Below are 13,305 nucleotides of genomic sequence, written 5' to 3'. Positions count from 1 at the left end.
CGACTCCCTTCAATCCCACTCCTCCCTCCAGGTCTTTAAAACAGCTGTTCACCACCATCTCTTATCTTCCCCCATCCAAAACCTTGATCTTTTCTACCCCCGCTAATTCACCCTAGATCCACCTTTTTTGAAATACCGACTTCTTTCCTGGAAGTCCTAGCAGTGTTAATGTGTTTTTTTTTTACCTCTCCCATCCCCTTCCCTCTCCCATCCCCTTTTACCCCTTCCCATACCTCCTCCAACCAAGCCCTCTCCCTTCCACAGATCTCCCGATGTCCCTGTTCTCCATCTTTTTCTCCCGCTCCCTTTATCATATGTTTTATCAAGACTTTCTACCAGAAGTAGAAATTCAAAGTACACCGCCCCCATGCCATGTGTATTATTTGTATGTATTATGTTTTATGTGTCAGTTTGTCTTTTTGTGATCAATGTTAGCTCTTACACGAGCCTCGATCTTGTATACAAAAAAAAAGGAAAAAAAAGGAGCATGATCAGGAAACATGAGGGCAATAGATTTTGTGATGTACAAACTGACTTCAACAGTCCATCTGCCATTAGTAATGCATACAAAAAGTATTTTTAACATAAAAATGGATTGAAGAAAGAATATTCTCAAAGTTTTCACTGTGTTATACATATAGCTTCCAAATTGATGTTATCCGCCATCCTTGTTAGTCCGATGTGTCAGCTAAAGTAGATTTTGATGAATCAAAAAGCAGGATTTGAAAACGGTTCTGTGAATTAGGTATTCACAATAGTCAGTGACATGCCATTTTTTTTTTTAACATATATAAGTTAAGTATAAGATTGGTGAGAAAATTTACTGATTTATAAGTGCACCTCGTTTTACTTTTTTGGCATTGTGATGGATTATTGGGAATATGTTGTTCATACAACTTTTGGAAATCTCCATCTCCTGGCACACAATGGCCAACTCTACTTAAGGACACATAACCAGTCTGTGAAAAACAGGTTGACAATTTGCAATGGCACTATTCCACCTGGAATAAAACTTTACCTGAATTAGACAACATAAAGGCAAGCAAGCAATTTCTGAGATGCCTTGTTAACTTGTCAAATTGGGGAGAGGGGAGGAGAAAGCAAGCAATAAGATCTAGTTTACTAGAGCTAGTTTACATCGATAAAAAATTCTATAAAATGAATGTAATTACATTTTGTGAAATGAATGACTGCACATGCGGGCAGCCTCGTAACGGCAACCGCTGTGTGATGGTGGCATTCAGGTGGACCACCTTGGCCGCAGGCGTTTGGCTCTGGGCTCTGCAACCCCGGTGAGGATGGGGAGGACGAGGAGAAAGATTCGGAGACGGCATCGTCCGAGGAAGGATCCACATCAAGCTGTGACAGCCAGTCAGAGGGTCTTGTGAGCCCTCCACCAACCGGTAAATGCTCTCCACAGCCTGGACTGCCTCCTGGTAGGCCTGAAGTTTTAACATTGCAAAGACCCGGTCGTCGTGAGGTTGGGCGAGACATGAAGGCAACACCCGCAGTCACAAGTAAAAAGCGACGTAACAGTGACCGTCCAGAAACCATGACGGAGGCCCTGGGTGAGGATGGCATTGGAATAGGTGCCAGTGAGAAAGACACACTTGTGGACCAGCTGCAAAAATGTGTTGATGATGTAAGTCGGCTGCACATCCCAAAACGATTTGGCATCAAGACGCGACCTTGGCAAGCAGAGTTATTGGACAAGTACCGTGTCTGACAACCAGGCCACAGCACGGGTGACGTGCAGATGAGCACAGGTGCTTGACACTTCAGGTTTGGACCAATATTGGTGCTGGATACCAAGCTACGTGTTGTCAATCAACTGCTGTATCAAAGGACCATAGTTTATGACCTCCTGGAATAGAGGTTTTGTTACGTTGAGCACTCAATCATGATCACGTGCAAGGGCTATCTTGCTATAAGTGTCACAGATGGCAGGATCAAGGCCCAGATAAGTGTATTTCTGGCATGCAAACAAAGCCTCTGAGATTATCATGTTACCTCTGGCTCACAGCCGTCATGACAAACTGAGTTATCCCATTTATATATGATAATGTGGATGTAGAATCGATTGCAATTTCAAAGTACATTCTTTCTCAGCCAGGAGGGGAGAGTGGTGGATTAGTGTTGAGGTGGTGCTGTTGTCTTCCTACCATGGATCCCTAAACAAGTCCAGTGCAAAGGCAAACATCCAGCTGGGGTGCGCTGCATAGTAATGCCATTATATCGTCCGTATCTATTGCAAATACAGCGACTTATTGCTTCCATAGTAATGTCCATCACACTTAAATGCAGTCGTGGCATGCCCTGCCTTAATAAAAGGTTGATTGGCAGACATTCTGAAGGGAGCGGTAATTAAATAAGGACAGAATTAGCAGGAATAGAAATTGGTGATTCAAACACTTTTTGCAAAACATCATGTTGTGTGATGATTGTTGAATATTCATGATGACCAACTGTCGGGCACTATCTGAGTACTCTCCCGATATAAAGGAGTTCAAACAGAAGAAATTGGTGAATATTTTGTTCCGCAGCTGTTAAGGAATTTTTTTCTCTCTCTCTCTCTGCAAAGTAATTTACAATGCCTCAGCTACGAACCACCTTTGGAGGCCATTTTTTCCCGCAGAGCAGGGGTTGGCCTATTTCAGGCACCGTGGTCCCCTTTTTTGAAGTCAATGTTTTGTGGCCGGATGCTCTTCCTGCCGCCAACCCTGTTAGTTGCCTCTTGCGACGCACAGGGAATTACCAGTGAACTGGTACTCAATTTGCCGACCTCAGAAGGATGACAGGCTGAGTCAACCCCCCTGGCGTTAATTCAGCGATCGATCGGGATTTGAACACAGGATCCTAGGATCCCAAGCCGGCACCCTAGCCTCTAAGCCAACTGCCGACCTCAGAAGGATGACAGACTGAGTCAACCCCCCTGGCGTTAATTCAGCGATCGACCGGGATTTGAACCCAGGATCCTAGGATCCCAAGCCGGCACCCTAACCACTAAGCCAACACCAGGCCTCAGCTATGATGAGCAGAAAATTGTTGAAACGTATGTTAACCATCAGACAGATCTTATATCTATGCTGTCTACTGCAACATGGAAGAGGTTAACAAAACATGCCAAAGTTTTGTTGTGAAAAATAGATGCATAACAGTGGCTTTTCAAAACTGTAACTCAATGCAAGAGCAAACCTAAACCAGCTCCAATTTCTAACACTAGTAATAGGTGTCCACAACAATCCATGACCATGTTGCGGAACGTCGGCCGAGCCCCACACTTTTCTCGTTTGACTTCCGCCCTAACTTTTTCACCTTTACTCACTTTTAAATTCGTTTCCTCCACAATCGTGTCGGCAATTACCACAAAACTTTGAACATCGGAGCGCCTACCCATGGAGAATGGTTTAACAAAGTTACATGATGATTGGATAGAAAATGCGGCCGGCTTTCCGAAAGTCCGTTTTCTCTAGGCATGGGTTGCAGGGTGTTTAACGTATCAGGAATGAACGGCCTCGACCTCGCTTTGCTCAGCCTCGACCAAATTAAATTTCACACACAATGAGCTAAAAATGAAAATGAACGTGTGCGATATGATAAATATGGTTCTCAGGCAATGGAAAGAAAACTGGAGTATCCAGTATTATGGCCTTGACAAGGCACATCTCCTGTTATTAAATAATGTCGTCTTCGTTCCTTATGAGTTTGATGTCCCACAAAACAAGTGTTTGTCCTCCTAAAAACGATTCAAGTAAAAAGCAGAGCGTACATAACAAAAAGAGACTCGGATTGATCGCAAAGCAAGCCAGGACTCCATCGACAACAATCGGACATGCCTCTGATGTGGGAAGCAATATGTCAAACAGAAACGAGGATATACATTTCGTCTGTTGTTTTTCTAAGCACTTTGAGCTTATTGATTCTTGATTCAACATTTTCAAGACAAAATTATTTGCGTTTCAGCAAACAAAGTTTCCTTTGCCCGATGTACTTTTCAATTGGTTTTATACAGTGCATGTACATTTTGTACATCATATTCTACTTGTGATTTATCGAGGAATGAACACATTCCAGGACTCATTGCTGTATTGAGCTGAATATGGACAATGGCATTTTTATTTTCTGAGTCAGTTGTTGCACACCTCCTTTAAACTTTGCTTAAAGAAGCTTTTCATATCGAAGGTGGCACTTACACCCCGTCTTGCGATTAAATAATGCCTGGGCAACTTTATGTGAATAGTGGGATAATTTGTGGGTAAACAAAAAAAGTTACTTTGCATATTGAACTCAACGCAGACCTGTTCATGTCAATTTTCAATGAATAATATGCACAAAGGTCCCGATGAAGTGGTTCATTCTTGTTCACCCACAATTTCACTCTCATTTTCCATTTTACTCCTCTGCCAAAGGTAATCTCGTTACTTTTCTGTCAAAACCTTATCCTGCTATCTAATGCCATGGAAATCATCGTATCATTACGTTTTGGCTTTTGTTAGACACAGTTGGTGAATTTGACTTGATTGTGAAGAAAACCAAAGTCAGATATGAATCATGGCTGCATGTTTAGGTTGTTCGAAAACAATTTTTACTCGGTTAGCTAACCTCCGGCAACCTTTGCATTGGCAGCTCTGCCTGAGAAGCTAACCCAGCAGCTTGACCCACACGCCCGGAGAAAGAGCAAAGTGGAAGCAACGACAGGCCTTTGTCAGAGCCAGAATGTTCCAAAGGGCTTGGTTTCATCGATGGGTTCTCATCGATTTCTGGGCAGCGTTTGCTGAGCCAGGTCCACGGGCTGAGTTGCTGCCATAAGGTTCCATCAGGCTCTGTCTCAGTGGTGACAAGGGCCTCGGCATAAGCCTACTAACGTTCCTTGGTTCCAAACAATGCCAAACTCATTACCGCCTTGACACAATCAGAGAATTTTTATGAAGCAATACAGAATATATTACGCTCTTGCCCACAGTGCTTTGTCAGAGCTGCCTGACCTGGGCAGCATGCCACACCATTGTGTTACTCCTTGAATCGTCACCTTGATGCCATTATCACTGCATTATTGCAGCACTTCAATCCGTGCAGAGTGCATTTCTCTTTCAGAAAAATAATCGCCACGTTCTCATTTCTCGTGGCCGTACCACAGGCGCCAGCATAAGTGCTCACAAGCAGCATTGGTGCAGTGTACTTGAGTGCACCTGCCATGGTGTGTTCAAGACATACTCAGTATAATTTTTTGCATGTTTTCCCAGACTCATGCTTGTGTGTGCTTTACCTGTCTGCCAACTATCCTGAATCTTTGTGCACTGCTAGATCTGTTCTGTGCTTCGGTTCGAGCACTATCGTATGCTCGTAACATTGTACGGTAAATTGAAATACAGAAAAAGAAAGTGCTCCCTTCTAATTGTTTTTTTTTCATATACCATGGTATAAAATGCAAAAAAGTATGCTTCATTTACAATGTCGCACATTCATCTGGTCTTCACATTGTGAGGAGTACAATGGTTGCACATTATTTTCTTTTAAGACATTTCCTTCATTGGAAGGGTTTCCAATCAGGTCTTACTGGTACCTGTTTAATGACCCTTACTTTTCCCAAACCACTTCAATCACACAAACTAGTCAGCCATGGTCTCTCACATGCAGCAAGACTCAGTGAAACGCAGAGCATAAAGGTTTCCTTGATCCACATGACAAATTGGTGGCTCGTCTGCTTAGACATACAGTTAGACAAGTCAATGGTTGGCTACTTTGGGAAGGTATGTCTTCACAGAGTGCCAAGTACCACAGCACCCATCGACAAAAGGATGATGTCATCGCTTGGGCAAGGAAGAAGGAATCAGGGCTCGGATGGTGACTCTGGTGAAGAGGGGAGTGAGTGAACACATGGACCATGGCAGACGGACAGCTTTTCATTAAAGTGAATGAAAATGTGTGAACCGTCAGAGAAAGCAATACTGTATTGCAATATGTCCGAGCCCCAAAGTATGTATGTACTGATTCTGAAATGTGGAAGGGGCTCTTTACATACATGTAGGCAAGCTCCAACATACCAAGATCACATGTATACATCGCATTGAGCGAGTAGCATAGTCTTGGTGAGATGTTAAGTCATATTGAAACATGGTGGCGGAAAGACACTTCGCATAATATCTGCCAGAATGACATGAGTGTTTTTATTTGCTAAACTTGCTTGAAAAGGTATGGAATTTCATGGCTCCCAGCGAAGAGTACATCTCCAGCTCCCCTCTTCATCTGAGTCAAAATGGAATAACAACGAGTTTGCTTTGGCTCTCATTCAGATCTATCTGCCGTTTGCTGAATCTGTTTTCATCCCTTCCCTTTCCACCTCCTGTTTAGCTCCATCTCCCACATAATGCAGCAGGCCACGTGTTCAAATGAGACAAAGCCCCTTTTTTCCGGTCTATATCTGTATGCTTTCCCTTTTTTGTTTCATCCCAGAACCGTTTCAATTTAATGTTTACCTATTCTCTCATCTCCTTTCCTGTGTCGCTTTCCTGCTATGCCTTGTTCCTTCCTGTTAATTTCCCCTTCATATTCCATTTGTCTCTGCTTTGTCATTGCTCATGTGTCTCTTCCTATCCTTCCCTGGGTTAATTCATTCGGTCCATGGTTTATGCCATTTGAGCTGTTCTTTGTTAACCAAGCATTGATAATACGCAGGAGCTGTTGGAATACATTTTCTGATGAAGAGTCTTTATTTATTGCTATGTTTACCTTTGATTTAATTTATATGCCCCAGTAAAGAGCAATAATTTGTGTTTTCCATGCTTAATGCCATGGTGCCTCTTATGCGTGCAATCTGGCTCATTGAATTGATTTTGTTCACTAATTTCTTTGGTCTTGTTGACCATTGACATTATGATTGTAATGGCTGTCCAAGTTGAGTGTTGATGAAACTTCTGTAAATCTTTGGGATTATTGCTCACTTGCCGTTTTGTGATGGGTGTGGTGGTCCTTGGTTGTCCTCGATTGTGAAGATCTCTGTCTATCTCTGCTTGGCTTTGCTCTCTACCTGGAGAAGAACGACACAGAACGAAACAACACAACAAGGTAGAAAGCTTTGTGGCTTCAACGGAGACGTTACTGACCAAATTCAAAAATCAACCGCATATTAACGGCTCAAAATAATCCTGTAAGCAATGCTGGATTATAACTCAAGTGTTTAGAAAATCAGGAACAATCATTACATTGAATTAAAAGTTAAACTTGTAAACAATTAAATTGTAAATTAAATTAAAACTGTAAATATATTAAAGCAAAAAATTTTAAGATAAAATAAAATTGCCATAATATCAAGATCATCACATGTGGCCCTATGCGGTAAAGGGGAATGCGGGAAGGAGCGGGATTATAGGGGGGGGTAAAATGTGGGGGTGGAACCAGAGGGGGGGGGGTGGGAGCGGAGGGGGGGGGGGGGTTTGGGAGAGGGGTGGTTTGGAGGGAGGGGGGAGGGGGAAGGGGGAGGGGGAGGGGGCAAATTGTCCGAATAAAAACTTTGTGTGACATATTATGTGGACTCGTTGTTCAAAGTACGGAATGCCTGCTTCGTTTACACAAGAGTGGGTCAAACGCTACCGGTAAGTCAACTACCTCTTGTGTGATCGAGGTAACAGTTTCTTCTGTGTGCCAAGCCTCCAAAACACGTCTTCTGTTTCTGTTGGGTGTGGAACCCAAAATATTAACCCTATCCCATAAAGGTGTGTGGCCTTCCTTAAGGCCGTGTTTGGCAATAGCAGATCTGCTGGGATACAACAACAACAACAACAACATGCATTTTAAGGCCATTTTCCCTGCTAGAGTGGGGGTTAGCCTTGCGGTCCCCATGACAATCTGCTCCATTTTGCCCTATTTTCTGCATCTCTCCTTGTTAACCCCCTTGCCCGCATTTCTTCTTCCACCATCTTTAGCCAAGTCTTTCTCGGTCTTCCCCGTCCTCTACTTCCTTCTACATTAACTTCCATCACTCTTCTCAACCAGACACTTTCATCCTTCCTCAACACATGACCAAACCATCTCAACCTGTTCCACTTCACAGCATCAATCACAGGCTCTATTCCCATCTTCTTTCGCAATTCATCATTTGTCTTCCTCTCTCTCAACGATACTCCGCACATACATTGAACCATTCGCATTTCCACCCTTTCCAGCCTTCGTTGCTGCTCTACGTTCATTACCCATGTCTCGCTCCCATAAATCATAACACTTCTCACACATGCAGCATACACCTTTCCCTTCAGCTTCAGCGACACTCTCCTCCTCATCAGCACACCACTCAGTTCCCGAAACCTCTTCCATGCACATCTCACTCGAGCAACCGTTGCCGAGTCTGATCCACCTTCTCCATTCAGCATGTCTCCGAGGTAGCAAAATGTTTTCACACCTTCCAGCTTCATGCCGTCTCCAAGATCCAACTCAACATTTCCTCCTTCTGCAGCTCCCTCTGTGCACACCTTACATTTGAATGTAGCTGCCACACTGGTAAATGACCCTCTCAGACCACTACATTTTTGATGAACCCACTCAGCGCACATTGTACATTGAATGGAGTTCACTCCGACACCCTTCCTGCACACAGCACACGGCCACTTCCCAGTTCTTTCCACCTCACCACATGCTTTACCACTTGCCATCACCTTCGTCTTTCCGATATTCACCTTCAGACCTTTTGTCTCCATACATTCCTTACACTTGTTCATCTTTTCCTTCAGTCCATCCATACTTTCCGCATTCAACACCAGATCATCTGCATACAACAACTCCCACGGTAAACCCTCCTTTACGTTCTGAGCCAGCACCTCCATCACAGCTACAAATAGTAGTGGACTTAGTACCGACCCCTGATGCACTCCCACCTTCACCTCAAACTCACCACTGTTCCCGTCCTTCGTCCTTACAGCTGTGCGCGCTCTTTTGTACATTGTCATCACTACTCTGATCAACCATTCCTTCACTCCTAACTTCCTCAATGCCCATGTCAATACTTTGCGTGGAACCCTATTGAATGCTTTCTCCAGATCAACAAACCCAAAAAACAACTTCTTCCTCTTATCCATGTACTTCTCCTGCAACTGCCTCACAATGAAAAGCGCATCTGTCGTTCCTCTTCCTGGCATAAATCCAAACTGCATTTCGTCGATCTTCACTTTCTTCCTTATCCTCCTCTCCAACACCCTTTCCAATACCTTCATTCCATGCTCCAATAACTTTATCGCTCGGTACGAGCCACACTCCAGAGGGTCACCTTTGCCCTTGTATAGAGGGACGAGGGTACTCAGTTCCCAATCCACTGGAATGTGGCCTTCTTTCACCACCAGATTACAGATCTCTGTCATTCTCTTCACACCCCAACTTCCTGCTGCCTTCAACATATCTCCCACAACTCCCGTCGGCCCTCCCGCTTTTCCACTCTTCATTGCTTTTATCGCTTCCTCAACTTCCTTCTCAGTTATCTTCTCTGCCGGTCCTAAAACTTGGTTACTCTCTATGTTGCCATCCCATTCATTCTCTGTATTCAACAGCATTTCCATATATCTTTTCAATCTTCCTTTAATTCCATTTGGGTCGACAACGATTTGTCCCACTTCATCCTTCAAGCAACTCACCCCCATCACATCACACCTCTCTTTCGCTATGTGCTTTTCAATCCTGAATACTGCTTTCTGACCCTCTTCCGAATCCAAGCGTTCTCCGAACATTTTCCTACATGCCTCCTGCGCCTTTGCTACCTCTTTCTTTGCAGCCTTCCTGGCTGCCTTATAACTTTCATGCTCTGCTGTTTCTGCTCCCGTACCCTTCGCCTTCTGCCACTCCTTGAACTTCTTCCTCTTCTCGTCAATCCTCTTTCCAACTTCAACATCCCACCACCATGTTTCCGAGTGCCTCGGTGGTCCTTTTGTCCATCCACATACCTCACCAACGGCTCCCAACAGACTAGCTTTCATTGACATCCAACCACTTTCAAGCTCAACCACATCATCCTCTGCCCTACTCAGCCTCTCTTTTAATGCCTCCCTTACTGTCACCTCTTTCAACCTCCACACCTTCATTCTCTGATGGTACTTCACCCGCCGAGCTCTCCTCGCACCTTTCACCCTTATGTCGCAGACAACCAAGTGGTGCTGTGAAACAGCCTCCTCCCCCGGGATCACCTTTGTGTCCCGGAGGTGCCCCCTATCTCGCCTACGCACCATCAGGTAGTCAACGGTTGTCGTCGACCCACCTGACGTGTATGTAACAAGATTATTATCCTCTTTCTGGAACTGAGTATTACAAATCAACAAATCAGCTCCATCAGCAAACTCCAAAATCCTTTCACCTTCTCCATTTCTCACACCATATCCGTAACCCCCATGAACTCCCTCAAAACCATCCATACTCCCTCCCACATGTCCATTCAGGTCTCCTCCCACCACAACAACTTCCTCATCTTTCACGTTTTCCATCAGCTTCTCTATCGCACACCAGAACCTGTCCTTCTCTTCATCGCTTCGACCAACCTGCGGAGCATATCCCGAGATGACGTTCACCAAGAGCTTTCCAATCATCATTTTCACCATCACCAACCTATCAATCACTCTAGTCACACTCACCACACTGTCTACAAACTCCTCAGAAAACAGGACACCAACACCATTCATGCCCTCCGGGCACCCTTGCCACACAAACTTGTATTTCTGTCCCTGCCTACCCTTCACCATTCTCACACCACTTCCCTTCCATCTCGTCTCTTGCACACAACATATTGTTACGCAACTGTGATTAACACCACAGTTACGGATGACCGATTTGCGAGACTTTAACTCCCGAGGCGAAAACTCAATGGCGGATTCAAGTTCAACACAAAGTTAAACGCGCGGAATGGCGCACGCAGCAAAGCTCCGCAACCTTACCTATTAAAATCAAACACCCAGGAAAACTGCGTTCAGATATATATACAGAAAATAATATAAGGATTTATTATCGAATAGTAATACAGTGAAAAAGCCGCGCCGGTAAATCTAATAACTCTAAATCGGGACGTCCCCACACGACTGACAGCAAACACGATACGAGGGAGATTATGAATACAAAAATAACACGTCACGTCGTTCAAATGTACGCGGATGCGGCTTATCTGTCTTTTGGTTGTCTTGGTGGCGGCCGTCCACACCGCTCCTTTTGGCCCGATCGCACACCACCAGGTCCTTCGCTCCAAGCTCCACGAGGCCCCGCTCCAAGCACCACGCGTCCGACGCGTGGCCAGCAGCTTCACACGAGGACGATCTCCACAAGGCCCGTGCACCAATGGTTCAACGGAGGGCTCGACTTGCAACGAACTGCTGCGAACCGCCGCGTGCTCTGTGGGCTTGGTGTGCTCGGTGTGTGAACGAACTCTCCACCAACTGCCTTCGGGGAGCTTTTCCACCAACTGCCTTTGGGGAGCTTTTCCACCAACTGTGTCTCTGCGTCGACTGTGTGCTCCAACCAACTCCTACGAACTCTCTCGTGTCTCCTGCGTCTGCCACGAACTCAACTGGACTGCCACGAACTCAACTCAACTCAACTCAACTGCTGAAATGGCGTCCGACCGTCGCATATATTGGTGGCCGATGACGTCACATTGGCGCACTCCTCAGCCAATCATAGCCTCCCAACTCGCCCAGGTCACGCCCTCTGCGGCATGCGACTCCTGACATCTCCCGTCCGCGACCCCCCCCCCCCCCCCGCGGTCGTTTTGTAACACGTAACACGCGAGGTTGGTAGGCCTTTTAGGTGCGAACGGCGGCGGCCAACCGCGGCGGTGTTTTTGGCCTGGTTTCCGGTCTATTTATTACGAAGTCAATGTCAGGGAAAGGGAATTATTTAATGTTGCGCTAAGGACCTAACTAATGTTTATGTGGTTTGCAGTGCCATAATGGACAGAGGTTTGACTACCAGGTGAGACTCACAGGGGCGTTACCTTTAATCCCTCACTATTTAACACTCGGACCTCCAGGTAGATCCACAATCATACATCTTACCCCGACAAACGCCTAAACATCAAGAACTTATTACATGTAGAGTCCCTGTCACGACAGCCGAATACCTACCTATTCAGATCTACCTAGCTCTAGATATTGCTCTACCAAATTCATAACAATATGTCCACTCTTCTTCTGACCAATACTTCCACCACTTCTCCTGATCTCCCTGTCATTGTCCCTACATTCCATGTCCCAAACCTCAGAAACCGATCTCCACTTCGGCCTGCACCCTGCCCATATGTACTTGTAATTGTCATGGTTCTCTTTTTGAGGCAATGTTTTTATGGCCGGATGCCCTTCCTGACGCCAACCCTCTTAGTCGTCTCTTACGACACGCAGGGATACGGTGTACCTATTCTGACCAGGGTACACACTGGGAAACGTTTAAAACATGGAAATTCTGGGGGGGGGGGGGGGGGGCGGCTTCAGCATCATGGCTGCGGTTTAAACATATTCCAACAATATCCAAACAGAACCATGAAAACCATTAAAAAAAAAATCCGGGAAAAGTCTCCAAGTGAGAACGTGGATTTGAGAAAGAAGGAGCAGAGGCGGAAGAAAAACGAGATACAGGGGGCGGGGCACAAGCTGAGACGAGGAGGAGAGTGAACAAGCACGTGTCCAGGAGGAGAGAAAGAATCAATATAGAATTCTTTGTCTAGGGAGGTGAGGTGAGGGGGAGTAAACAAAATAAAAGAAACAAGCAATACAGCGAAGGAAATAACCCAAACCGACAAAACACCGACGGGGGGCGGGAAGCCCCAAGTCACCAGGCCGCGCACGCGGTACGACTCAGAAAACGATTAATTACACACAAGTTTGCACGAACCACAAACCAACACCAACTAGAAACACACAATAACACGTACACAGCAAAATAACCAGTGGAAATTTGACAAAGACAAGAATGGGAAAACACTCAAACTTCGATGCCGTGGAGAGCTCGAAGCACGCCTCACTCGCCCGAGGAACCGGAAGTTATGTTGGGATAATTACATTCAAATGCTTTTTGGTGTTCAGCAATACGTTGACCTAAGGTCCTCCCGGTTTCACCCACATACTCAGCTCCACAACCACAGGGCACTACATATACCACCCCTGACCTATCCTTCCTCGGAAGCTTGTCCTTGACCCTCATAAGGGCTTGGCGAAGGGTGAAAACCGGTGTGAAACTCACCCTCACTCCTGCCGATTTCAAAATTCTGCCGACCCTCTGTGAAACCCCCGGTACAAAAGGGGTGAACTTCGGGAGATCCGAAGGGGGGAAGGATCCCCCCCCCCCCCCCCT

The 13,305-nt window shown here is 45.6% G+C and overlaps 1 protein-coding gene across 1 annotated transcript in view; it reads left to right on the top strand.

Moving 5' to 3' along the window:
• LOC137425726 (BTB/POZ domain-containing protein KCTD12-like) overlaps window positions 1-1,755 on the top strand; it is a 161,437-nt gene extending 159,682 nt beyond the window's left edge. The window contains exon 2 of the mRNA XM_068114464.2: window positions 1,245-1,755. Within this exon, the coding sequence (XP_067970565.1) occupies window positions 1,245-1,726 (482 nt within the window). The 3' untranslated portion in view covers window positions 1,727-1,755. The remainder of the gene's footprint in view (window positions 1-1,244) is intronic.
• The last annotated feature ends 11,550 nt before the right edge of the window (window positions 1,756-13,305 follow it).

This window comes from Myxine glutinosa, chromosome 1 (genome assembly GCF_964187855.1).
Source record: "Myxine glutinosa chromosome 1, kmMyxGlut1.1, whole genome shotgun sequence".
NCBI classification, from domain to species: Eukaryota; Metazoa; Chordata; class Myxini; order Myxiniformes; family Myxinidae; genus Myxine; species Myxine glutinosa.
Note: the sequence above shows the minus strand (reverse complement) of the source record. Positions and strands in the feature narration are given on the sequence as shown.